General features: G+C 39.6%; 1 protein-coding gene and 1 pseudogene across 20 annotated transcripts in view; one reads left to right on the top strand and one right to left on the bottom strand.

Annotated features, from left to right (window-relative positions):
* SPATA6L (spermatogenesis associated 6 like) overlaps nucleotides 1-27199 on the bottom strand; it is a 159227-nt gene that overhangs the window by 90341 nt on the left and 41687 nt on the right. For 8 of the 20 annotated variants that reach the window (XR_008668434.2, XR_008668439.2, XR_010130218.1 and 5 more), the window contains 9 exons: nucleotides 24386-24510; nucleotides 18226-18303; nucleotides 14477-14716; nucleotides 11576-11678; nucleotides 8018-8052; nucleotides 7078-7265; nucleotides 6558-6678; nucleotides 4251-4708; nucleotides 529-623 (listed from right to left, as the gene is read on the bottom strand). Coding sequence is in view for 3 of the 20 variants with exons in the window: in XM_063696428.1 (XP_063552498.1) it covers nucleotides 530-623; nucleotides 7078-7265; nucleotides 8018-8052; nucleotides 11576-11678; nucleotides 14477-14716; nucleotides 18226-18303; nucleotides 24386-24510 (863 nt within the window). In the remaining 17 variants the exon portion in view is untranslated. Of the gene's footprint in view, nucleotides 1-528; nucleotides 624-4250; nucleotides 4709-6557; nucleotides 6679-7077; nucleotides 7266-8017; nucleotides 8053-9713; nucleotides 9893-11193; nucleotides 11679-14476; nucleotides 14717-15573; nucleotides 15704-18225; nucleotides 18304-24385; nucleotides 24511-27199 lie in introns of those variants that run through there. The other 12 variants (XR_008668441.2, XR_008668440.2, XR_002007379.4 and 9 more) reach the window with 6 other exon arrangements.
* Nucleotides 21484-22885, top strand: LOC101146088 (small ribosomal subunit protein eS6-like; annotated as a pseudogene).

The raw sequence follows: 27199 nt of genomic DNA, 5'->3' as shown, positions 1-27199 counted from the left end.
TGTGTGTCTGAATCAGTGACAAAGTACTGGGAATACCTACCAATGGATCAGAAGCACTCCGCATACCCCTGTAAAAGTCATACAGCCAAAACCACCTTATTAAATTCTAGAACAACTTTATTCCATGTTGTGGCCTTACATAGCTCACACAAACAACTGTATTCTTCCCTGGATTGGGATTCATGTGTGCCAGGGAAAGGAATGCTCTGTGGGCCAGTTAGCCTGTCTTCTCTTAGTCCTTTGAAAGGACCTCTGCTTGATGAGTGCTGTGCACCAAATTAGCTGCTACTCCTCCGTTGGATCCAAGCCCCACTGTCTCATCCTCAGGAAGCCAGCCCTGACTCCTAGCCATGTCAAATACCCGCTACTATTCAATCTCAGGACAACAGGTAATCTCCTTGGTAAGCCTCACAATTTTCCACTTATTTCTGTGTTTATTTGATTAATGTCTGTCTTCCTGACTAGACTGTAGGTCCCTGTTCACATATTACTTAGTGAGCAAAGATCTAGTTTTATAAGAAAGTCTAACCTTGTTTTGGTGCTGCTGTGCTCTGTGGGATGTCAGAAGACTGCATACCCTCTCATGGATATTCTTCCATGTGGACTGAGAACCAGGATGGAACCTGCTCAACAGATGGAACAGGGTGGAATATTAAGCAGCTACTAAAAAGGACACTTAAAGCACATGACGGTATGGATTGATATTTAAAACTTAATTATAATAAAAAAACAGCAGCATGCAAAATGGTAAACATAGTGTGATTTCAATGTCTTTCTTAAACCTACCCATAGGAAAAGCACTGGGGAATAAAAACTGCTCAGATGTTAAGAATTTTTTGTGTTTCTATGTGTGGCTGTGAGTGATTCTTTTCTTCTTTGTACTTTCCTGTGTTTTTCAGATATTTCTCTCATGAACAAACCCTACTTTTACATTTAAAATTTTAATCTAAAAATTTTTAATATAAAATTTAAATCCAAAAAATTTTAATATAAAATTTAATCCCAGTAGTTGTTGTTTCATGGAGAGATTATCACCCAGGCTAACGTACAATTGTATGATCATAGCTCACTGCAACCTTGAACTCTTGGACTCAAGCAATCCTCCAACTTCAGCCTCCCAGGTAGAGAGGACCAACTAGGTATATGTTGCCATGCCTGGCTATTTTTTTTTTCTTTAAGAGATAGGGTCTTGCTACCCAGGCTGGTCTCGAACTCCTGGGCTTAAGGGATCCTTCCACCTCAATCTCCCAAATAGCTGGGACTACAGGTATGCACCACCATGCAGAGCTAACTTTCAAATATTTTGTAGAGACAGGGTCTCCCTATGCTGTCCAGGCTGGTCTCAAACTCTTGTACTCAGTGATCCTCCTGCCTCAGCCTCCCAAAGTGCTGGGATTACAGGTGTGAGCCACTACACCCAGCCTCCAATCCTGGTTGTTTCCTACCACCAGGACTTTATCTTATATCTCATTTACTTTAGGCCACCCAGACTCCAAACTGAACCATAGGTTTGACAGTCTCTTTCAGTTTGCCAAACATAGAGCATTTGCTACCTTCCATAGGCATTTGGCAACACTGTTCCCTCTTCTACCTCCCAACCCCAGGGGCTCACTACTCTTATTAACTCCTATTCACCCTTCAGAGTTCAGTTCAATTGTTGAGTTCTCAGCAAAGTCCTTTCTGAGCCCTCTCCTGTAGAGGAGGTCAGCTGCTCTGTTATACGCACTTGCAGTTTCATTTATCTATATCTCATTAATACCATTTGCACCACTGGACATTTTGTCATTATTTGGTTAATGGCGGTCTTTACTCCTAGAGTGAAATTGAGCTGAGACTCTTCGTTTAATAGCTCATCCCAGGGCAGAGTAGGAACTGAATAGCACAGTAAGTAGCTAATAAATATTTCTTGAGTGATTGAATTCATTCTCTCATTCATTCATTCATTCATTCATCCATCCATTAATATTCAGGAGGGGGATGGTTACCAAATCCTAAAGTCTGAGGTATAACTAAGCTGAAAGTGTACATAGCAATTTGATAATGAAAGGCACACATACAGTTTTCTAAAAACACCCAAAGAATTATAGCCACTTGGGGCCAGGCGCAGTGGCTCACACGTATAATCCCAGCACTTTGGAAGGCTGAGGCGGGTGGATCTCTTGAGGCCAAGAGTTCCAGACCAGCCTGGCTAAAGTGGTGAAACCCCATCTCTACTAAAATACAAAAAATTAGCCAGGTGTGGTGGTGGTACATCTGTAGTCCCAGATACCGGGAGGCTGAGGCATGAAAATTGCTTGAACCTGGGAGGTGGAGATTGCAGTGAGCTGAGATGGGGCCACTGTACTCCAGCCTGGGCAACATAGCAAGACTCTATCTCAAAAAAAAAAGAAAAAGAAAAAGAAAGAAAGAAAATGATTCTCTTTAATTAATGTATGGTAAACACTGGAAATGACAGGAACATCTGGAAATCCAGTTGTTACTATGGCTACCATACGAATGACCTCCCTGTGCAGTTGCCCCTCTGCTTGGCTGGTTCCGGCCCACATCCAGGCCTCCACTCCAGCTCTCTCTGTGACAAGCATGTCCCACTGGTTTTTCCAGGGAGATAAGAACAACAGTATGAATAGATCTACACAAATCCATTGCCAACCCAAGAAAACAACTCATAGTAAATGGAAGTAACACCTAAAGCACTGCCCATGTTTAAGACTACAAACATTATTTCTATTCTTCTCTAAGTACTTTTTTTTTTTTTTGACCCAGAGTCTCATTCTGTTGCCCAGGCTGGAGTGCAGTGGCGCTACCTCCGCTCACTGCAACCTCTACTTCCTATGTTCAAGCAATTCTCCTGCCTCAACCTCCCAAGTAGCTGAGACTACAGGCATATGCCACCAAGCCCAGCGAATTTTTGTATTTTTCATAGATACGGGGTTTTCCATGTTGGCCAGGCTGGTCTTGAATTCCTGACCTCAAGTGATCCACCCATCTCGCTTCCCAAAGTGCAGGGATTCCAGGTGTGAGCCACCATGCTTGGCCCTTCTCTAAGAATGTTTAAGAGGAAGGAATAGAAATATGCTGAAGCTATAAATGAAGCTAGCATTTAAAAACAGCCACCAGCTAGATACTGTAAATTCTTTTTCATAGGTCTAGAGTAACCAATACCAAAGCGACTCTTACATTTGTTACCATTATTGTTACATGCAATTTATTTTACATTTGAAGATCTCAGAGAATGATGAGTCAACAGATGGGACCAGTGCTGTGCCTTTACTACAGCCTTCTCCATGGGATCTACCTTCTCCTCGAGTCACGTGGAGTGAGAGGATGTGCTGAAGGGGCATGACGCTATTCAGATGGTGGATACAGAGAACAGGCTTGGCAGTGTTTCTCCCTCCTTTAGTACTCCCATTGTTCACTCTTATAAAGTGTTTTCTACCTTGTCCATTAAAACCTTGGGTTGACTCTCATTCCAAAATTTGTCTCCCAACTCATCCTTATGACCTCGATCCTTACTGACTTCAGTATTAAGTTAGCAGAAACGCAACAGGGATTCTCATGCACCCTTGTGAACTGGACACAGAGAAAGAGTGGTCCTGATATTGCTGGTATGAAAAGAACACTGAGTGAGTGGAGACACAGTGCTGACAACCCCCAGTGTCCCAGGAATCTGCCCTAGTGATCGCTCTAAAGCCAACGGGCAATGTGTTCTGCAAGGATATGAAGGGCACATCCCTCATTCAAAAGAACTGTTTTTAAAATATTATCTTCAGAGCCACTTCTCTAGTGTGAAGGTGACCAGCTGTCTTGGTTTACCTGGGACTCAGGGGTTTCCCAGGATGCAAACTTTTAGTACTAAAACCAGGACAGCCATGGGCAAACTGGATGGCCTTTCTGTGGCTGTGTTATTATTTGCCACTGATAATCATGGCCTTATTTACAAACTCATAGTCCAACTAGGTCCCAAGTTACCAGTTTAGAGAGACTTTGGGCACAAAGAATTTGCTGCCTCATCAGAGATGGCCAATAAAACTCTGGTCTGCAGCTAAGACTCATCTTTCTAAAGTCACTTGTGCCAACTCCTGTGACTAATGTCACAGAGCTCCTCACTCCTTCCAAGCAAAGCCCAAGCTCCTTAGGTCAGCCAACAAAGGTCCCCCTCAAACCTTTGAGTCCTGGCACCGACTTTCTCCCAAACTCCTGTAACTGCTGGAAGCTGACAGTGCCCCTGCCTCCCACCTCCCATCACTCACCTCTATGAACCCCATCATAAATCAATCTTCTCTCCTCAAGGCCACATGAAAGCATCACCTCCTCCATGAAACACTCCAGAAGTACCACCCTTCTTCTTTATACTCCAGTAACTTTTGTTCCACACTATTCACAAAGTGCTGCTTTGTAGAAAGCTCTTTGCATACTTCTTTTTTATTATTATTTTTATATCCTCTGCTAGGTTGCAAGTTTTCAGAGATCAGGAGAAATGTCTTAAATGTTAGTGTTCCCATTCCAGGCCTAGCAGATTGAGTATCAATCCTGCTTTCCGTCTTAACCACAGATTTAACGTGCTCCCCGTCCACATACTCAATTCCAATCCCAGTTGATTTTGACTCAGTAAACATGAGGCAATTCTTCTGTTGGCCAGAGTTGAGAATTGCTGGCCTGCTGCATAAAGACACTCAGGAAAGGCTGGCTGAATGAATGCATAAACCATCTAACACGTATTTAAAGAGAAAAGAGGCCTTCTCAGATCTCTCTCCTGATGTAATTGATTTCCTCCCACTCTGTCCCTCCCCTGCATTTGGACTGTACTTCTGTTAGGTGCCTACCACAATCTGTCTCATACTCAGTGACATGGGGGTATGTCTGCCTTCCTGTCTAGTATGTGAGCCAGTGGAAAGCAGAGACATGTCATGATGGTGTCCATTGCCCCCAACAGTTGCCCAATAACAGCATGCTCAATACAGTCTCTCAGAAAAGCTTGCTGTACTGATTTTAAGGAGTTTGGGAGGTGTTATAGATACCAGGCACAGAGACAAAAACCATGGGTTTTCCCCAGTTCTGGTAGCTGAGAAGCACTTTGTGGCTGTATGCAGATGGATCTTTGATCATCACACCCATTTTAAAGATGAGGAAACTGAGGTTTAAAAGGTTGAAGCCAGGCACAGTGGCTCATGCCTGTACCCAGCACTTTGGGAGGCCAAGACAATTGCTTGAGCCCAGGAGTTTGAGAAGAGCCTGGGCAACACAGTGAGACCCCATCTCTACAAAAATAAAAATATGAAAATTAGCCGGGCATGTCGGCGCACACCTGTAGTCCCAGTTACTCAGGAGGCTGAGGCAGGAGGATTGCTTGGGTTGGGGAGGTCAAGGCTGCAGTAAGCTGTGATTGTGCCACTGCACTCCAGCCTGGGTGACAAAGCAAGACCCCATCTCAAAAAAAATTAATTAATTTAAAAAAATAGGTCGAGTAGCTGTGTGAAATCACCCAGCACTTAGAGACACATGAGTGCTAGAGCCCATGTCTCCTGACCATTGCCAATTGAAAGTTCTTTCCATTCTTCATTTAAAATCAATCCTCTACAAGTCTTTAAATCCAGGATAACCTCCTGTGCTTTGCCAGCCTGCTGAATTCCAGGCTGGTGGCAAAAGCATAAGACAGGAGGGGACAGAGGCCAGGCACAGAGAGGTGTAAGTGTGTCTCTGACCACCTGTCTCTGTGTGCCAGAGCCAGTTTTTTGTTTGTTTGTTTGTTTGTTTGTTTTAAACGGAATTTCACTCTTGTTGCCCAGGCTGGAATGCAATGGCACGATCTCAGCTCACCCCAACCTCCGCCTCCCGGGTTCAAGCAATTCTCCTGCCTCAGCCTCCCGAGTAGCTGGGATTACAGGCATGCGCCCCTATGCCCGGCTAATTTTATATTTTTAGTAGAGACAGGGTTTCTCCATGTTGGTCAGGCTGGTCTCAAACTCCAGACCTCAGGTGATCCACCCACCTTGGCCTCCCAAACTGCTGGGATTATAGGCATGAGCCACCGTGCCCAGCCGGAGCCAGTTTTTTTAAAATCTATGTTGTATTATTTACTTCTAATAAAGTAACTAATCAAAAGCTCACCATACATTAATGGATTTTATTAAAATATTTGATCTGGCTTCCTCAAATCCATAATTTAACATTTGAATATAGAGTTATTATGTCATTTCTGAAAAACACTAAGAAGGGATTGCCACTTTCTTAGTCTACCTCAAAGTTAATATAATTCCTGTAAAAATTTCAGGGCCACTGTGGTTCTGGGATATATTTACTCTGAGTCCCTTTGTGAGCAATTGTGTTATTTTGGTACGTGGAGTTTGCTTCTTATTCTCGTCACTAATAATGCAGAGAAAAGCAGATTGGCATATCCTTCATTCAAAACAATGATCTTATAAATATTATTTTCAGTGCCACTTCCCCGAAGTTAAAGTAACCAACTGTCCTGGTTTGCCTAAGATTCAAGGGTTTCCCAGAATGCAAGACTTTCAGGTCTAAAATCAGGCAGACCCAAGCAAACCATGGTTACTTACCCTACTAGAGAGTGCTGTTTGGCAAATAAAGGTTTCTGCTTTTGCTCTCTGGCCTGCTCTCCAGACATATGCAAATGTATTTTCATTGTTTGTGAAAATAATGTAAGCAAAGAAATCATGTCTAGAAAAAGAATATATGCCCATATGTTAACATTTGTCTTTGAGTGGTAGGACTATAGGTAATTTTTTTCCACTTTTTTTTCTGTAATTTTCAAACTTTCTGTGGTGAACATTTTTATACTGGTAAAATAAAAAGGTTTAGTTTTTAAATTTATGACAAATAAAAATGGGTAGATAAATAGTACCTATGTCAAAGTTAGTTGTCTATCCCATTTACAGCAAATATTCTGAGATATGCTTCTGACTTTTGGGTAGATTTTAAAAGAAATAATCATTTTTTCATATCAAGGTGTCACCAGCTGAATATTCCTAAGAAAGGAAGCTGGTGAAATGACCCAGCTTTATCCCTGCCAGGCCACAATGCACTCTTCAGGCAAACAGATGGGTGCTTGCCACTGACCTTTCTCTGAGAAGGGGCTGATCCAAGGGGCCAGGAGAGGTGGAATGCTGGTAGGTGGCAAATGAAGCTTTCCCGTGGAAATCAGCATCCCCTTGTTTACTGGATGAGGACTTTCCAAACTGACTTGAATGTAAACATGATGATGAGTCACTCCTTAAAACAATCCGTTCATCTGGCTCTTTGATAACCTGAGTGACAATATGCATTATTTAGTTGTAATTTTGCTTCTGTTTGCTTAATTTAGAGCTGGGGGTGGGGGTTGGACAAGGAAGATAACTCAGGCTAAGATGACAGAATATTTGCCCCAGGGATCTCCTGCAAATAGAAGAGGATCTGGAGAAGAGAAGACTAGTGACAAAATGCTCAGGAGTTCAGACTGATAAAAATAACCAAAAGTCTGTATGTTTGGGATATATTAAAAAACCAAAATAAACTCATGCTCTGAACTTTGATTTCTGAGGACTAGGGATTATTGGTCTGGGAAAAATGTAACTTTAACAAAATATTTAAGTGCTATGGCATAAGAAGCATAGTATATTCCATTTTTTTTGCATAAATCTATTCTCATGTTGTTCATAGAAGTTTGAGCCTTCACTTTGACAAACCAATCAAACTTCAAGAACAAGTGATTTACCACCTCTATGTATAATATTATTTGATTAGAGAAAAAGCAATGAAAATCACTACCAATAAAGTAGGTATTGGGTCTACATACACCCTCCTTGGTGATTCATCCTACTTATATGAGGGGCACAAACCAACTAACCCCTAAGCAAAGTATAACATGGAGTCTGGGCACATCTTCATACAAACACTAAACTACAGCAATTCCACCTAAGCAGACTAACTAGAAATATCCACCACTGATTGGAAAAAGCACAATAATTGACATAAGATATCTGGAAGTAAATCATTTTACAAATTCTACTTCTAAAATTACCTTTACGTTAGCTGCAAGGCTGTCAAGAGAAGAAGCTAGAAGAAAGAGGAACAGGCATTTCAATGACTCATTATTACCATTTAGCCTTAAAACTGCCATTATATTTATTCTACAGCAGTACAAAAATTTTAGACAATGAATTAATTACTTAGAAACTTAAATGCTCCCTTGTAAGTTACACTATCACTTTTAAGTCTCCCTTGAGCCACTTCAACTCTCTGGGTTGTGGGGGTTTTTTGCTTTGTTTTGTTTTTTGTTTTTATCTTTTTGAGGTCAACAGTCAGGTTTTCTCTTTTTTTTTTTTTTTTTTTTTTTGAGATGGAGTCTCACACTGTCGCCCGGGCTGGAGTGCAATGGCACAATCTCGGCTCACTGCAATCTCCGCCTCCCGGGTTCAAGAGATTCTCTGCCTCAGCCTCCCGAGTAGCTGGGATTACAGATGCCCGCCACCATGCCCGGCCAATTTTTTGTATTTTTAGTAGAGATGGGGTTTCACTACGTTGGCCAGGCTGGTCTCGAACTCCTGACCTCAGGTGACCCACCCGCCTCGGCCTCCCAAAGTCCTGGGATTACAGGTGTAAGCCTCTGGACGTTTTGTTTTCAATGACAGCACATATGGAAGGGAGAAGGGTAAAGCAAGTCTAAAGTGAATGAGTAAATTCAATAACCCTTAAGCAGCCTGAAAAACTCATATTTGAGCAGGCACCCAGAACCCAAAAGAAAGTACTGTGTGTCTAATATAAAATTTATAAACTCTGTCTCCTCTGACATTTTCTTTGGTTTTCATGGAATCCCATTTATGCAGGAGCTCTTGAATATATTTGTCCAAGGTAGACACAAATGTTAAATTGAGACAACAAATATGTAAAAGCTTGGAGAAATATAGAACATAGCAAAAATGGAAATCACTATCATGACCATAAATGATCATGATAAGCAAGCAGACCTAATGCCGAAGTATGGCAAGGACGACTAGAAAATGAGGTAATAACGACACAGAGAGAAAGTGAAGACTAGGTTGGATTTTTCCAGGTTGATCAAAAAATGTTTTTAAAATGAATATTTGTAAGGCATTTCTAAGGTCACCATGGCTTCCCCCAGTGTGACCAGGGCTCAGGCAATGACAAGGGACTTTTTCTGGACTGCTGATCCCCCTCCCCATGTCACCGGTAGATATAAAAAGAGATTTTTAAAGCCAGGCCATTTTCATATCCTTTGGGCATATACATATGTGTGTGCCACCTTGTCCCAGGAGCTCTCTTCTCTCCCACCCCCAGCTGGGCAGGAGTCAGCAATGCTAAGGCCCTTTCAGCTATAGCCACAAACCTGCCCTGTGGCCTCATAACCTCCTTCTCATAACCTCCTTCCCCTGTGGATTCATAACATGTGGTCTCATAACCTCCTTCCTCCTGTGGCCTCATAACCCTGTGGCCTCATAACCTCCTTCCTCCTGTGGCTTCATAAACTCCTTCCTACCGGTTTTGAGCCCTACCTTTCACACGGGAGCCTGCCATCATTCCCTTGCTTCTCAAAGTGCAGTCCATAGACCAGCAGCATTCATATCACCTGGAAGCTTGTTAGAAAAGGAGAATCCTAAGCTCCACCCCAGCCCTACTGAATCAGAATCTGCAGTTTAACAAGAGCCCCATGTGATTCAACTGCACATTCAGGTTTGAGAAGCACTGCTGTGTTCTACCTTAGGCCTGGATGAATGAGCTGACAGGTGACCTAAGCAAAGGTCTGGCTTGAAAGCTACAGGGATTCCAAGGATCTGGGCCCAGAGGTCTGAATGTCTTCTCTAAATGTAGGTATGCCAAAAACTTGGTGTGTGACCTTTACACACATTGTAATCTCTCTGGAACCTTAGTTCTCCACCTGCCAGGATTAAGAAAAGACAAAGGCTGAGACCAATGTGATGTGTGAGTCCCATCATAATAGAGCCTGCATTAAACCCAACTTGTCCTCCCCAGAAAAGGACATTTGCTGTTGCCTGACTTCACTGCAGTAGGGAAGACAATGCTGCTTTATAAGCTACATAGGTGATTTTCAACTCAAAGAACTTAAATTAAATGTCAGAGATGATGAAGCACATTCTGCTTCAAACTCTACTCTGTCCTTGCAGCTGCTGTCAAACAGCTACCACAGTCTAAGAACACTGGCTTAAGTTTCCATAAGAGACTTAAAAGTAGCCCCTTAAAATGTAAACCTTTAAGCCTAAGATAAAGATCTCTATTGTCAGGGATGGCAATAGATAGAAAGTCCAGTACTACCAGCAGGCAAGAGAATGGACCACCACCATTCCTTTCCAGCCTAAGAATTTTGATTAAGTTCAGGAATGACTGATCTTCACCGACATGACCTTCACTACTGGCATGATTCATGGATTTCAGTCAAAAGCCTACAAGGGGTTCCTTAACCCAGTGACTCTCAATGTGTGGTCCAGGGATCTCCCCCAGGGGTCCCCAAGACCTTTCAGGAGATCTGCAAGGTCAAACTGTTTTCATAATAATACTAAGACATGATTTGACTGTTTCATTCCCATTCTCTCACCACTGCACAATGGAGTTTTCCAAAAGCTACAATGATGTCATGACATCACCATCACGATGGCTAATGGAATGTGTGCTAGTCTATTCTTTTTTTTTTTTTTTTTTTTAAGTCAGCGTTTCACTCTTGTTGCCCAGGCTGAAGTGCAATGGCACAATCTCAGCTCACTGCAACCTCTGCCTCCCGGGTTCAAGCGTTTCTCCTGCCTCAGCCTCCCGAGTAGCTGGGATTACAGGCATGTGCCACCACGCCCGGCTAATTTTGTATTTTTAGTAGAGATGGGGTTTCTCCATGTTGGTCAAGCTAGTCTCAAACTCCCAACCTCAGGTGATCTGCCTGCCTCGGCCTCCCAAAGTGCTGGGATTACAGGCGTGAGTCACTGTACCCGGCCGTAGTCTGTTCTTATATTTTAAAAATGTATCAGTTTTAATTTCTAACATGCTAACTACTGATATTATCCATATCAAGAAAAGCTCTTTGGGCTCCTTAATAATATTTAAGAATGCAAAAGGGCCTGAAATTTAAAGGTTTAAGAACAGTTTGCCTTCATCTAACTGCTTCAGATAGAGTTGGCTTCCCACCTCGCTGACATGAAATCTTATAAAGCAAATGTTACATCTCCTGATTACCATCAATCTCCTGTTTTTTGCCATCCAGAAAAACGGAAAGCCTTATTTGTTAGGCATCAATGGTGACTTTGCAAGGGGTTCACAGCAGGACAAGTTGCACTCTGCTTCCCCCGAACAGCCAGGTGACAACTGCAACCACAGCACACTCAGCACGCTGCTCAGAACGGTCCCCTTCAACGGCGAGGGGAACGCTCAGACAGAAGCTTCTCAGCTGACTCTGCTTCATGGGAACACTGCCCTGGAAATTCCACAGCTGGAGAGTACTTGAGAATTAGGCCCACAGTTCCGAACATCACCTGTGATTCCTCAGAATGAAAGGGTATACACAGGACGCATTTGTTGCCATAGGGAAATGTACAGGAGTAACAAGAAACTCGAGTACCTCTTCTCATTGGAAACGGAAAGTCTGAAAACTTAGATTTTCTTCTAGACCTCCTCAGATGATGCTCTGAAATATTCTCACCAAAGGGCTTTGCACTGTCCACCTGAAAGTTAAGGAAAGAAATAAGACTAGAATCCACTATAGCTTCTAGTACCCTCCCCTCGTTACCGGAATGCCTGTCTCCCACTCAATCACTGATTACACGGGTTGGAAAAAGAAGGCTGGAAAACCACCTAGATCACAGTCTGCAAGTTTGTTACATGTTACACCTAAAAGGAGAAACTGTTTGTTCTTCATTGAGGCTAGAACACGAGGACGTAGGCTAAACATTAGCATAAAAACTAAAGTTAGACACAAATTATATTCCAACAACTGGTAAGGATCCCGCACAGAAAGAGAGCAAGTGAAGCTTTATTTCACAATCTCTTAAAATAGGACAACGTTTCACATTCCTTAAACAGTATGAGTAGTGCTGGCCTAAATGGGGTCCTCAGTGACAGCAAGGGATTCCCATAAGATGACATTTCTACTTTCCACATTCCTCTCTGGTCCGAGTGTCTACATTTTTGAAAAAAGAATAAGGGTAGCTAGGCCGGGTGCAGTGGCTCACGCCTGTAATCCCACCACTTTGGGAGGCCGAGGAGGACGGATCACCTGAGGTCGGGAGTTCGAGACCAGCCTGACCAGCATGGAGAAACCCCATCTCTACTAAAAATACAAAAATTAGCTGGGCGTGGTGGCGCATGCCTGTAATCCCAGCTACTCTGGAGGCTGAGGCAGGATAATCGCTTGAACCCGGGAGGCGAAGATTGCGGTGAGCTGAGATCATGCCATTGCACTCCAGCCTGGGCAACAAGAGTGAAACTCTGTCTCAAAAAATAATAAATAATAATAATAATAGCAACTATATTACTATGTTATTTATCTATGGTGACTGACCATATTCTCCTAAGGAAAAATTGGGTAACATGATCTGCAAACAGGTCAAAATACTTGAACTAGGGACTCTTCCAAATAGCTACAATATAGAGTTGCTGATTTGTTTTTTACTTTCTGTTTTTTAACATTTTAATAAGGCAGGTTATAATGTTACTTTTCATTCTACTTTAATATATTGACTTGAATTTACAGTCTTTATAACATCAGGTTTTCTAAATTTTAATGCTTCTACTTAAGGAAACATCACATATCATCAGAAAATCTGACCAAATAAAAAAATTAAATATGTAAAATCACGGATAAAAGACTTTGGCACATAGGAAAAGCTGCATAAGAATTTGTTAAATAAAATAAGTATCAAACAAGTTTTAATCCCCTAAGAAATCTATCAAGATTTTAAGATTACTTAGTTCATAATGGCATGCACTAAAGTTGTATTTTACAATAATTTATATCAAATGAAGTAAATCAGATATATTTTCAATGAAATGAAATAAATGAAGTCAATTCGATATTTTTATGGCTACATGTTTAAAGATTGGTTGTTAGATTTTTACCAGATGTCATTACCCAGGCCACCAAGCAACAGCTGTTGTGTATTTTTTGTAGATAGCTGTTCTGAAGTTTCTAGCCAAACAGCTGTTTTACCTACAAACCAATTCTGCATACAGTTATCTCAACAGCACCTTCACTTCAAGATTTACTACACTTCACAGTCTCTGCCTAATACACAAGCATCACCACTGATGACTTTAAATCAAAATATCAACTTAATGATACTATCAATAGTTAACATTCTGGAGAATAAGTCATTAATTAGAACTGGTGTTCACGTAGACTACAAAATAATATAGGAAATTTTTTTAATGTAATGTTAATTGGAATATATAGGAAAACTAATCTGTATATACAGTATAATTACAACTTTGTGGAAAAAATAAAGCCTATGAATGCAAGCATAAGGCAGAGAAATTGCGTCAAATTAAATCAAACAATGATTTTATTATGCTGGTGACCCAATGGATAATTTTTTTCTTGAACTTTTCTATATTTTCCATTACTTTTATAGTAGCAAAAAAATTGTAGGCCGGTGCAGTGGCTCATGCCTGTAATCCCAGCACTTTGGGAGGCTGATGTGGGTGGATCATCTGAGGTCAGGAGTTCGAGACCAGCCTGACCAACATGGTGAAACCCTGTCTTTCCTAAAAGTACAAAAATTAGACGGGTGTGGTGGTGGGCACCTGTAATCTCAGCTACTCAGGAGGCTGAGGCAGGAGAATCACTAGAACACGGAAGGCAGAGGTTGCAGTAAGCCGAGATTGTGTCACTGCACTCCAGCCTAGGCGACAGTGCAAGACTCTGTCTCAAAAAAAAAAAAAAAAAATGTACAGAGACTAAGAGAACTAGTGTGACTAAATTTGCCTACCACTACCTGAGGACAAAATCTAAGATGACTTTAATTAAGGGCTTTGAGTATTGCACAACATTGCTTCTTCCTGCAAACAAAACTTTTCTGGCTCTTCAACATATGGCCACTAAGCACCAATCTCATTAATAAAACTCATGTAGTTTTCTTTAAAACTGATGAAGCTTTAGTTTTGGATTGATATAGAGTGTGTGCCAACCTTCATTATGCATTTTCAACCTCTGTCAGTTCATTGACTCTTCAAGATAATGGCAAGTTATCATGTGTAGGCATTATACTCTGTTAATAATTTTCAAAAATTAAAAATAGGGATGGCTGACATTTACTGAGCAAGTCCCCTGTATAAGGTACCTTTCTAGGGGTTTCCTGACAATGATCTAGGAAATGAACATAATTTAATCACAATTATTATTCAATTTGAAGTACCTTTTTATTTAATATTATTCATTTGTTGTTATAACTCAACCTTCCTTTATTCCACCCTCATCCATATCCTCACTATTGCAAAATACTCTAAAAAATAATTTTAGGCTCACGTGTCTAACAACAAATGGAGGCTTGCTTCCTCCAGAGATTTTGAAATTATTTCCAAGGTTCAACTGAGCTGGCTGGTCCTGGAAGAAATGCCTGGTAGAATATTGAGAGGGCGCCCGGGCTTGCATGCCTTTGGGCAGTCTGTTGAGATTATTCTCCTTTAGTTTCATCTTTATAGTATTTAAGGGAAATATTGATTCATGTGATGTAGATAAAGGCCTTCGTAACTCATGTCTTTCTTCCTGAAATAAACAAAAAAAGAATATTTTTTAAAATAAAGAAAGAAAAGAAAATTCAATCAGAATATAACGGTATTTAATTGAATTTTTAAAAATTAAGGTCAAAGATAACACACCTCAGATTTATAAAACATAAACTTAAGAAAGGACATTTCTCTAATTTTTTTCCTGTTCAGTTTAACATCAGTAGTATTTATAACTTGCTAGTATAATGTATTCAACTAATTAACAGTGAGATTTATTTATAATAGGGGGAAGTTAGAAAGTGTCAGACATCTCCAATAGATAGATAATAGAGAATTTGACACATAGAGGGGTCTAGCAATTTCACTTCCAGGAATGTATTATAAGGAAATAACTATGGCTATATGTATAGCTACAAAAATGCTTATGATAGTTTGAAAGTTAGAAACCAGCTGTATTGGTGAGTAAGCAATTGCGCTCAGTTGCAAATCCACCTCAGCTATATAATACTGGTCCAGGGACTCTACAAACTCCCTTTTTTGCTTTTCCAGCTGGTCTCTGTAGGCTCTGCCACTGGAAGGTGCTAGAGAAAGTGCAAGGCTGGAGGAGATACAGTGACTGGCTACTTCCAGTTTTGCATTCTATTCCTGTTAGCATCATTCCTGCAACCATTCTTCGCCTTAACAGCTGCAAATGGCTCCAGATTATAGCCTTTCCCCTATTATGCCAGGACTAGCCCCACTGCACTCCTCCAGACATATCAGCAGCAGCTGACCAGAGCCCCCTGTTCAGATTTGAGTATAGACCCACAGGAACCTTCCTCCAAGCTCCTGTGGCACCAGCAGTGAGCAGTGCCCCTCCTTTGAGATCTGAGTTCCAGCTCATCCAAGTCCCACCTTCGAATTCCTGAAGAAGCATCCAGGAAAGCAGCCCTTCTCCAGAGGTCTGGGTCCCATTTCTGTTCAGTTTCTTCTTTAAGCTTCTGTGTTCTTGCTGAACCAACATCTTCCCTTTGTTTCCCCAGCCCTAGGGGTGGAAGCTGCTTCCTGCAGTTACTCTGTCATTTCAGTGTTCCCCTTTTATCTTTCAGTCTTTCTTTCAACCCCTGTTTAGCCATTTTTAAAAATTAAATCTTTCTGTTACAGTCACAAGTTTGGTGTGGTTTCCTGACTGGACCCTGGCTGATATATCAGTTAAGTGCTCAACAAAAGGAAAATGAATGGCCAGACAGATTACAGTACTTCCATACAATGGAATACTATGAAGCCATGAAAAATTGTCTGGCACAAGAATACCTGAGGACATGAGAAAATGTTTGTGATAAATTAAGTAAAAAAAAGAAGGGTACAAAATAATATGTAATGCAGCGTGATCTCAATCTTTTTTAAAAGTGTGATGTGTGTACAGAATATACTAAAACAATTAATGCTGATCTCTAAATGGCAAGAATGAGACAGTTTTTTAAGTTTTGGGTCCTTTTTGCTTATTTATCTTTGTTTTCTAATTTTCTAAAATAAAGTGATACTTTTGTTTTAAGGAAAAAAAAAGACAGTGCGGTGGCTCATGCCTGTAATCCCAACATGTTGGGAGGCTGAAGCAGAGGATCTCTTGAGGCCAGGAGTTCAAGAAAAAAAACAATAAAACTATTTGTTTAAAAAGTTAACACTGAAAGAAGGACCTAGGAAGTTAAAACAGCATTAAAATGGTAGAATGGAAGAGAAAGAAACACTGAAAAATTGCTATGAACACATCACAAATAAATTGGAGAGAAGAGAGGATAAATAAGGCAAAACTAAAAAGCAGATAATGCCTTCCTTAAAATTAATCATTGGTCTCCCATTATATGAGTTATTTAGCTAAGAGTTTTGATAGATTTGCAGATTATTGGCCCTTCTTTCTCATTAAGTATTCTGTAACATACAGCCCACATTTTCAAGGTCTTTTCTAGGACCATACATGAGATCTGGGATAAGCATTTTGTTTCACTTACAGGTTTTACTCTACCCTGTCCCAAAGTATTTGGAGAAGCTTCACAAACTACCTTTATTCCTTCTCCATCTTGTTCTAGAAAGGATTTTAAGTGGCAACAACATTATATGCAATAAGGTAAAAGCAAAACAGAAAGAAATTGGGGTGAGGGAGACAGACACTAGGACTGAAGAAGAAAGTAAAATTGAGGTAGTACACATGGATGCCCTAAGACACTTCACGCTTACCAAAGATGGACCATGAATACAATCTGAGCATCAGCCTCAGCAAAAGAAAGGTGGCCCCATGTTTACTGCAGCACTATTCACAATAGCCAAGATTTGGAATCAACCTAAGTGTCCATCAACAGATGAATGGATAAAGAAATTATATTACATACACATAATGGAGTGCTATTCAGCCATTATTTTTTATGTCTTGCAACAACATGGATGGAAGTTGAGGCCATTATATCAAGTGAAATAAGCCAGGCACAGAAAGACAAACTTGATATATTCTCACTTATTTGTGGGAGCTAAAAATTAAAACAATTGAACTCATGGAGACAGAGAGTAGAATGATGGTTACCAGAGGCTGGGAAGGGTCATGGGGGCTGAGGGGGAGTGGGGATGGTTAAAGGGTACAAAAAAAAAAATAGAAAGAATGAATAAGATCTAGTATTTGATAGAACAACAGGGTGACTACAGTCGATAATAATTTAACTGTAAATTTTAAAATAACTAAAAGAATATAATTGGATTGTTTGTAACTCAAAAGATAAATGTTTTAGGTGATGGATACACCATTTACCTTGATGTGATTATTACATACTGTATGCCTATATCAAAATATCTCATGTACCCCATAAATATATACAGGTACTACGTATCCATAAAAAATTAAAATTTCTAAATTTTTATTTTATTTTTATTATTTATTTTATTATTATTTTTTTCTGAGATGGAGTCTCACTCTGTCACCCAGGCTGGAGTGCAGTTGAGCCATCTTGGCTCACTGCAGCCTTGACCTCCCAGGCTCAGGCGATTTGCATGCCTCAGCCTCCCCCATAGCTGGGACTACAGGCGCACGCCACCATGCCCAGCTACTTTTTGTATTTTTGGTAGGGGTGGGGTTTCACCATGTTGCCCAGGCTGTTCTCTAACTCCTGACCTCAGGTGATCCACCTGCCTCGGCCTCCCAAAGTGCCACCATGCCCAGCCTAAAATTTTTAAATTTTTAAAAAAGATGGAAACTGTTGTTCATAAGATCACAAGTAAATGTCATAGAACAACAATAACAAAAGCTAATTAGCTCACTTACATCAAATTTGTAATTTTAGCTTCTGAATCACCCTGCTTCCAGCTACATCATGCTGCCAAACATATGTACCAAACATACTCTAATATGACTGGCTGAGCAAACAGTTTGAATTATAGAAATTCAAACCTAGTAAAAACTTTCCAGGTTTCTACTTGTTTAGTTTCATGTAAACTTGATAAACTGAGTTTGGGCAAAAATTCTTTAAATTTGAAAAAAAAAAAATCCGGTCATTTCTATCACTAGATTTGTGTTGTACTTACAAGAAATCTGTTTCTATGCAGAAACACACATTCTCTGATGGCTGTCCTTGTAGAAAACTCTATTTTGGGAGCAATGCCCTAAAAATAAAACAGCATAAAAAAAGCAAATAAAATTACTAGAAACAGTTCTTTAGCCATCTCCTTCTAACTTGAAATCATACAAGAACCTAACTGCTCTTCTGTGTGGCATAATCCACACACATTATCTAAAATATATATGTAATAAGAATAGCTAAACACTTATGTAATATATATTATGTATCAGAGCCAGGCCTAAGTAATTCATATATATTAACTCATCTAATCCTAACACAGCCCCATGAAGCAGGTTTTATAATAGTATCTCCTCAACTAAGACACAGTTTAAGTAACATGTCCATCTAGTAATGAGGGCTATTAATTTAACCCAGGCATTCCGGCTCCAGTGTCCATGATGTTAGCTACTCTATTTAAAACACTGTACCATGGAATTGAATGTGATTACCTAGAGAGAGGTATGAATACAGAGTCTTCCTCTCTACCTACCTGCTTTGAAAAACTTGCTTTATATTTTATATCAGATATTTATATTCATTAGATCTAATTCCAAATTCATTTTGTTTCATTGATTTGATATTTCTATTTTTTGTTCTTAGTACTATACTGTCTAAAATATTGTGTTTTATATATATGTGTGTGTGTGTGTATATATATATATATGCCCTATCCTGTTTAATTCTTATAATCCTATAGGGTAGGTACAATTATTACAATCATCCTGTTTTACAGATGATAAAACTGAAAAATGGGCAAAAACTAGAAACAATCCAAACATCCTTAATGGGTGAACAGATGAACTGTGGTGTATTTACATAATGGAAACTACTCGGTAATAACAAGGAACAAATGAATGACACACACAACTACATGGATGGATCTCAACAGCATTCTTCTAAGTAAGAAAAGCCAGTCTCAAAAGGTTACAGACTGTATGATTCCATTTATGTGACATTCTCAAAAAAACAAAACTATGGTGATAGAGAAAAGACTAGTGCTTAGGGTGAGGGTGAGGGTGTGCCTATAAAGGGGTAACATGAGGGGGATTTTAGGAGTGATGGGATTGTTCTATATCCTGATCGTAGTAGTGGTTTTACAAATCTGTACATGTGTTAAAATTCACAGACCTGTAGACCAAAAAAGCATCAATTTTATTGTATAATAATTTTTAAAATACAACTGCTTTCCCCAAAAAATAGGCCTAAAGAGACATTAAGGCAATTTTCCCAAATTTACAAGGCTTATAAATGGCACCACAGGGACAGGACCTGGATCTGACTAAATTACACTGTCTCCATCTGACCCCATCGACTCACCAGTGGCCCCTCTGCATCACCTCTCTGCTCTACTCTCCCCCAGAGAACACGACCTGTCCAAGTTACTTCTTGCCCTGAGGGCACCTTCCTTCTCTTCTTTTCCATCCAAATTTTACCCATCTCTCAATGTCTGATCTCACTCTAACTCCTCCAGGTAAGCCCATAGTAGTCTCTCCCTCCAGTCTCTAATATTTCATTTTCATTTATACCACTTATACTCAAGGTGCTTCCAAAACAAGGTTTGCCCCAGCTGAAGCCCTCAAGAGAAAAGAAGCCAACACCTACTGCATGCTTATTACATGTGCCAGTGCTATTAAGGGTTTCTATACATATACCAGGTATTATGCTAAACACTATATATTACCTCATCTAACACTCACAATAATCCTGTAAGGGATGTACTATTACAGTCTCATTTTACAGATGAGTAAACTAAGGCACAAAGAGATTAACCTAACCAAAGTCTCATAGCCATTCATGACAAAACTGGGAATGAACCCAGACAATCTGATTCCACACTTAACCACTGTACATGCAGCTGCCTAATAGATTTTCAAATTCCTGATCGACTTTGCCCAGAGTGAAGGAAGGAAGTCCCCTGCTGGTAAGGAATCCACACTCTGTAACACAGTTTTGTTCACCTTATACGACCTCCACTCCTTGCAATGACTTACAGACAATAAAGAAGAATGTATTTTCTTTTTCATACCGTGCTGTTTTTAGCATAACATTATACTTTAGAGTTGAAATTCAGAGACTATATCTCATCCAGTCTCCTTACCAATGGAATGATGGTGATAATGGTTGGCCAATAAAAGGATTTAACATAATAAATAACACAATACATAAATAAAAATAATTTTAAATGCTTTTTATGCTCACTTTACAAAGTCAGTCTTAACCTAACATGATAATAGATAATTGTGCAATCTTCTCATTGCCTCACAGGAAAACAGTATTATTATCTTTTATTATCTATTATCTAATAGATGAGACAGTAATATTATATATTATCTGATAGATGAGACAGTAATATTATCTATTATCTAATGGATGAGACTAGATAATATTGCAAAAATAAAAAAATTCTTGACCTCACCAGGAAATAAAAAATACCATTAAGTAGCAAGTGAAATAAAACAGCAAAATACAGAAATACAAAGAAAAGCCACATGCTAGTGGAGGAAATAAATCTAATTATTAATCAATTGATAAATTAGGAGAAAATAAAGTGAATGATTTGTCTCACATATATGTAATTCATTCTTACTTCCTACAATATTAATGAAAAGAAATCAGATAGTGGGCTGAAATAAATATGAGAAAATTAGCATCATTCAGTGAATAAGAGTGCAGGCTCTGAAGCCAGTCAGGCCAGCAGGAGGATCCCTCCTCCACCACTCACCAGTTCTGTGACCCTGAGTGCATTTCTGAAACTCTTTACACCACCTTCCCTCTCCATTAAAGTGGGGAAAGAATAGCTGTCACCTCACAAGGTGAAGGAGGACTGAACAGGATAATCCATGTAATGAGCTCAACACAGTGCCTGGTATACAGTGAGCACACAGTGAACATCAGCTTTTTTTTTTTTTTTTTTGAGATGCAGTCTCACTCTGTCGCCCAGGCTGGAGTGCAGTGGCATGATCTTGGCTCACTGTGACCTCTGCCTCCTGCCTCAGCATCTCAGTAGCCGGGATTACAGGTGTGCGCCACCATGCTCAACTAATTTTTGTATTTTCAGTAGAGACGAGGTTTCACTGTGCTGGCCAGGCTGAAACATCAGCTATTATCAAAGTGATGGCTCTTTTTTGTGGTATCTCGGAGGCAATCAGCTGCTTCAAGATGAAGCTGAAGGCCGGGCACGGTGGCTCATGCCTGTAATCCCAGCACTTTGGGAGGCCGAGGCAGGAGAATCACCTGAGGTCAGGAGTTCGAGACCAGCCTAGCCAACATGAGGAAACCTCGTCTCTACTGAAAATACAAAAGTCAGCCAGGCGTGGTGGTGAGTGCCTGTAATCCCAGCTACTCAGGAAGCTGAGGCAGGAGAATCACTTGAACCTGGGAGGCGGAGGTTGCAGTGAGCTGAGATCGCTCCACTGCACTCCAGCCTGGGCAACAGAGCAAGACTCCATCTCAAAAAGAAAAAAAAATTAAGTGTGTTACTCTTTCATCTTAAACACTTTTGAGGATTTGCAATGTGTCTAGCACCTAGATTACAGCCAGGGACATTGGTTAAGAGCTGTTGGGAACAAAACTAAAAGCAAACTCAACATATGTGATGTTTATGGCCCTCAGATCCTTAGTATTGTGTGATTCTCCCCCCTTAACATGTCTTTCTGAAATTGTCTATTAAAGCAGAGGAAATACCTGCCAAAGGAAGTATGTATTGCATTAATCAGGACATAACTAATTTATCCAGTTCAGAATAATACTTACTTACTTGTGAAAGCAACATGGATGTGATCCCCAACACAGAATTTTCGTGACACTTTTATTGTATACAAATAAATACATTAACAGTTACTTGGTTAGACATCAAAACAAAAACAAACAAACAAAAAAAGAGATGAAGCTGAATATTTCCTTTCCAGCCACTGGCTGCCAGAAATTAATTGAAGTGGATGATGAAAGCAAACTTCATACTTTTTATGAGAAGCATATGGCCACAGAAGTTACTACTGACATGCTCTGGGTGAAGATTGGGAGGGTTATGTGGTCCAAATCAGCGGTGGGAAAGACAAACAAGTTTTCCCCATAAAGCAGAGTGTCTTGACCCATGGCCATGTCTACCTGCTACTGAGAAGGGGCATTCCTGTTATAGACCAAGAAGAATTGGAGAAAGAAAGTGAAAATCTGTTCAGGGTCACAATGTGGTCACCAATCTGACCATTCTCAACTTGGTTATCATTAAAAAAGGAGAGAAGGATATTCCCGGACTGACTGACACTATGGTGCCTTGTCACCTGGGGCCCAAAAGACCTAGCAGAATCTGCACTTTTCAATCACTCTAAAAAAGATGATATCTGCCAATATATTGTAATAAAGCCCTTAAACAAAGAAGGCAAGAAACCTAGAACCAAAGCACCCAAGATTCAGTGTCTCGTTACTCCACATGTCCTATAACACAAACTCTGGCATATTACTCTGAAGAAACAGACTACTAAGGGAAATAAGAGAGAGGCTGCAGAATATGCGAAACTTTTGGCCAAAAGAATGAAGGAGACCAAAGAAAAATGCCAGGAATAGATTGCCAACAGTGCAGGTGGCCCTCTCTGTGAGCTTCTACTTCTGAGTCCAGTCAAAAATAAAATTTTCTGAGTAACAAATAAGATCAGATCCCACCCTCCAAAAACCATTGCTATGGTAATTGGTTTTATTTTGCTTTATAGAATGGTTGAGAGAAATTGAGTCCCTCTATTCACAAATTATTTAAAATATAATTTGATTAACTTAATTGTAAGAATACTTTACCTCTAATGCATGCAGGTGTTTCCACACATTTAAAAAACCCTTTCTCTAATGACTAACTGCATTTATAAATAACTATAAATACAACCTCCTATAGGTTATTTTTCCTATTTATGACCATAAAGTTAAAGAGAGATAACACTTAAGAAAATATAAGAAAGTTTGTTTCTTTTTATCTTGATACTTGGCTGGCTACCAGCTCAGTGTTTGTAGATGCCTTTTATTTAACAGAAAGCTAGACAAACCAAAGTTAATATAACAGAGTATCCCCTACCTGATTCTCATCAGTTTTTAATCCATTTTATCTTCTGAAGAGCAATATCCCAATAACTCAAAATAAAATAAATTAAAGGTAAGCTTCTCACATGTACCATGGATTTAAGTGATACATGAAGATCTTGGAGAAACAAAAATAGTTTCAGTGAAATTCATCAAACTCTCAAAGATAATGAAGGTCTTGGGGTTATAGTCATCAGGAATTCTGATTAGGACAACCTTTAATGAATGTTTGCTGTTTGACGTATTAGAAGCTCTGTCATGATAAGCTTCATAGAAACAGAAGTCCTGCCTGTTATCTTAAATATATTCTGCACAGTACTCTCAACAAAGTAGAAACAATAACAAATTATAGTAATTGCAATTCATGGGGCAATACGAGAAACGCTGAGTATCAAAATATTTTTTATAATTCTCAAAGGTGTGGCCTTTTAAATGGAGATCATTCAAGTGACGTAAAAGTCAAGAAAATCGTCAGGGTTGCTGTGGGAATAGAAATCGTCAAACACAACATCAAAATGAGTATCCCGAATTTGGGTTCAGATAATGCCCCCCAAAGAATTAAATTATCAATGGAATATCTGCTATATCCTTCAAGATCCTTCAGTAATATCAATTTGCGAGCCTCTGTCAGTTTCCTCTTTGTTAAATGGTGACCATATCTGCCTTGGCTAACTTGAGAATTGTTGGGAGAAAAATATCTTATGTAAAAAATTGAAAGCGCAAAATAAAGATAACTACTGTCGCTACTCTATTTAGTCATAATAGCTATAACTAAACAAACAAATCTTACTGTTAATCTGCAACAAAAGGAGGCTTTTATAACTATGTGACAATGTAAATATGGCAATGATTTTAGCCTGATTAGATAAAACTTCCACCTCTCAGATCAATACTGGAAATCAGTATAATTTGGTACCTTGAGTTGGGCATCTAAACAGAGCTACTAAACAGAACAGCAGGGGTACTAACCAAGATAAAGATCAAACCCTGTCAGGAATAAAACGTTCAGGTCCCAATAATTTCTCTCCTAATAGAAGCCCAGATGAGCATGAATAACTTACTGGAAAACCCAAAGCCGTCTTCATGAGCACCTCCCTATACCTCCTAGGGTGCAAAGGTGTCAGCTTGGGCTCTGGGAAAAGAAAATCTCGTGTGTTTTCTTCATAGTAGGCCAACTCATCCCACACTAGAAAGAAAATAGAAAAAGCATAAATATCTGTATTTACACCTCCAGGCTTAACAAAATAAAAGTTCAGGCAGATGATGGCAGAGATGGCACTCAGGTAAAAATAGACATATTGATCCTAGCACGTGTTATTCAAGAGGAGACTAATTTCTACTACTTTTTATCTTGTGGATAATTTTTTAAAGCCTTCCAAAGTCATAACAGAGAAAAAAAGACTAAACAGATGTTCTACAAAATAGAACAAAAAGGAAAAACTATCTTTCCATATATCCATCCAATTTTTCCTGCAACAAATTTTTACTAATGATAAACCTTAACCCAGACACTAAGGATAGAACAGGAACAAGGTGGACATAGCATTGTTCACACAACTTTACAGTTTAGACTGGGGTTCAATGTGTTCTGTGATGCATGGATGCCAAGGGCCCAGATGACAGCTACAGCTGTGATTCTCAGCAGGGGTACCAACCCCGAGGACATTTTGGACATTTGTGGAAATATTTCAGGGGCAGGAGCCAGAGGTGTGAGGGAGTCCTGCAGTGCTCAAGACACTCATGCACATCACACTATCTCCCCCATCCCCAGTGACTTTCTAATATCCTGCAAACATTCTTGCAGGCTAAAAACTATTTTATAATTGTCTGAGCCTAGAACTTAACTAACTATGTAACTGAAAATAATTATGTAACTATGTTACATGTAAACACAAAGCTCTTTTTTTTGCATAATTTGGAAATACACTGAATTTTTCCAAGTACCGTGTAAATCAAGGAACAATTGTATTTTGTTTTGTTTGGATCTTTAACCAGACCTGTTTGATATTTTGAAAATCATGTCCCATCTAAATGCTTCATTATGCTTGATACTTACATATTAACATATACATTTTATTATAAACCACTTTCATTTTTCCTTTATATTACAATCAGAATATTATATTAATTTTTTACAGTGACTTGTATAAGTTGATTATATTAACTACAAATATTTTCAGTATCATAAAAGGGATACTACAAAATACTCATTACCAAAAGATCTTGGGTCTAATGGGATGAACAATTACTGAGCCGAAGGACAGAAAGCTACCATCTGAATCATTTTTGACCACACAGCAGGTGCCACACAAGTGATCTGGACTGAGAGTGGTCCCCGCACAGAGGACCATCAAAAAAGTAACTGTAGCCAATGAGGCAGTTTTGCTATTTAGTGGCTGCCACTTTACTTACGAGAAGAATTCTGATGAGGGTTGCTTTGTTTTCAGTACATCAACTGTAGAACATAATTGACCTTACATCAAATAATATGATGTATTAAATTCTTCCTCCTACTAACTCCATTTAATATTAATGTTTAGGTTCTACCGAGGAAAGAATCAAAGTGCAAAAAGAAATTATTCTATATTTTTCATCATAAATAGCATTTCTTCCCACTCGTGTGCTCCCAGCCACGCTCCAGCCACAATGGATTGATGTTCCCTCCTCAGCAATGTACTTCCACCATGCATGCTCTCCTGCATTACTGCCATGGCTGTAGTTGATCTCCCTGCCTCCATTCTCCTGCACTCAAATCCATTGTCCACACGCTGCAACGTTTTAAATACATCAGACTGTGCCTTTCTCCTGCTTAAAACCTTCCAATGGGCTTCCCATCGCATTAGAATAAAATCTAAGCACCTTACCCTAGACTTCAAGACTCTATATAATCAGGCTTCTAATAATCTCTCCTAATTCATTTATTGCCACTCTCCCCCTTGATCATCGTTCCCTGTCATCCCTTACCCTTCTTGCTGTCCCTCAAACACGCCAAGCTCTCCTCCACACAGTGGTTTTGCCTTATTGTTCTTCCTCCCTCTAAGGTTCCCTCTCTGGGTCTCTGCATGGCTGGCTCCTTCCTACTGAATAACAGGCTTGGTTTAAATGTCATCTTATCAGAAGGTGGCAACCCAATCTAACAGAGCACTCCTTCCCAGACACTCCCCATCACAATACCCTATTTTACTTTCGACGTAAGATTTACCACTAATTGATATTTTTGTCATGTATTTATTCGTGATCTGCTTCCATCAAGTCTCCATGAAAACAGTGACTTTGTCTTTTCTGTACATTATTCTACTGCTGGCAGGGCTGTCCCTAGAAAGGTGTGAACTCAGAGCAGTTCAATCAATACAGGGCCCAGCCAAGACAATCACACCTGAAAAGGGGCCTCACTGTCAGCATCTTCAACAAGCCCCTTGAAATATCACTAAAGGTAGACATTTTAAAATTGAACTTCAGTGATGTTCTGTGAGATGAGTGGTGAAGTGCAGCATCCTGGATGCTGCCCCCAAACCTGTAGAACAACGCTTGGGACATAATGGGTACCTGATAAATGCTTCTTAAATGAATGAACATGAGGACTAAAGTAAGATAACTTGCTTAAGTGCCAGCTTACATTAGCCACTCAATAAGCATTAGCTACCCTCTTTGAGACTCAGTTTCCACACTGTTAAAAAAAGGAGAGAGACTAAATGTTCTCTGAAAGCTTTTCCAACTCTTACCCTTCATTCATTTTTCAATAATTTATTTTCATTCATACATTCAAAAAACACTTCATTCACTGAGAACCTCCTATGTAGTAAGACTTATAGACACTGGATTTACACTAGTGAAGAAGATAAATATAATCAATGCCCTCCAGGATCTTACAGTCT

This window comes from Gorilla gorilla, chromosome 13 (assembly GCF_029281585.2).
Source record: "Gorilla gorilla gorilla isolate KB3781 chromosome 13, NHGRI_mGorGor1-v2.1_pri, whole genome shotgun sequence".
Taxonomy (NCBI): domain Eukaryota; kingdom Metazoa; phylum Chordata; class Mammalia; order Primates; family Hominidae; genus Gorilla; species Gorilla gorilla.
Note: the sequence above shows the minus strand (reverse complement) of the source record. Positions and strands in the feature narration are given on the sequence as shown.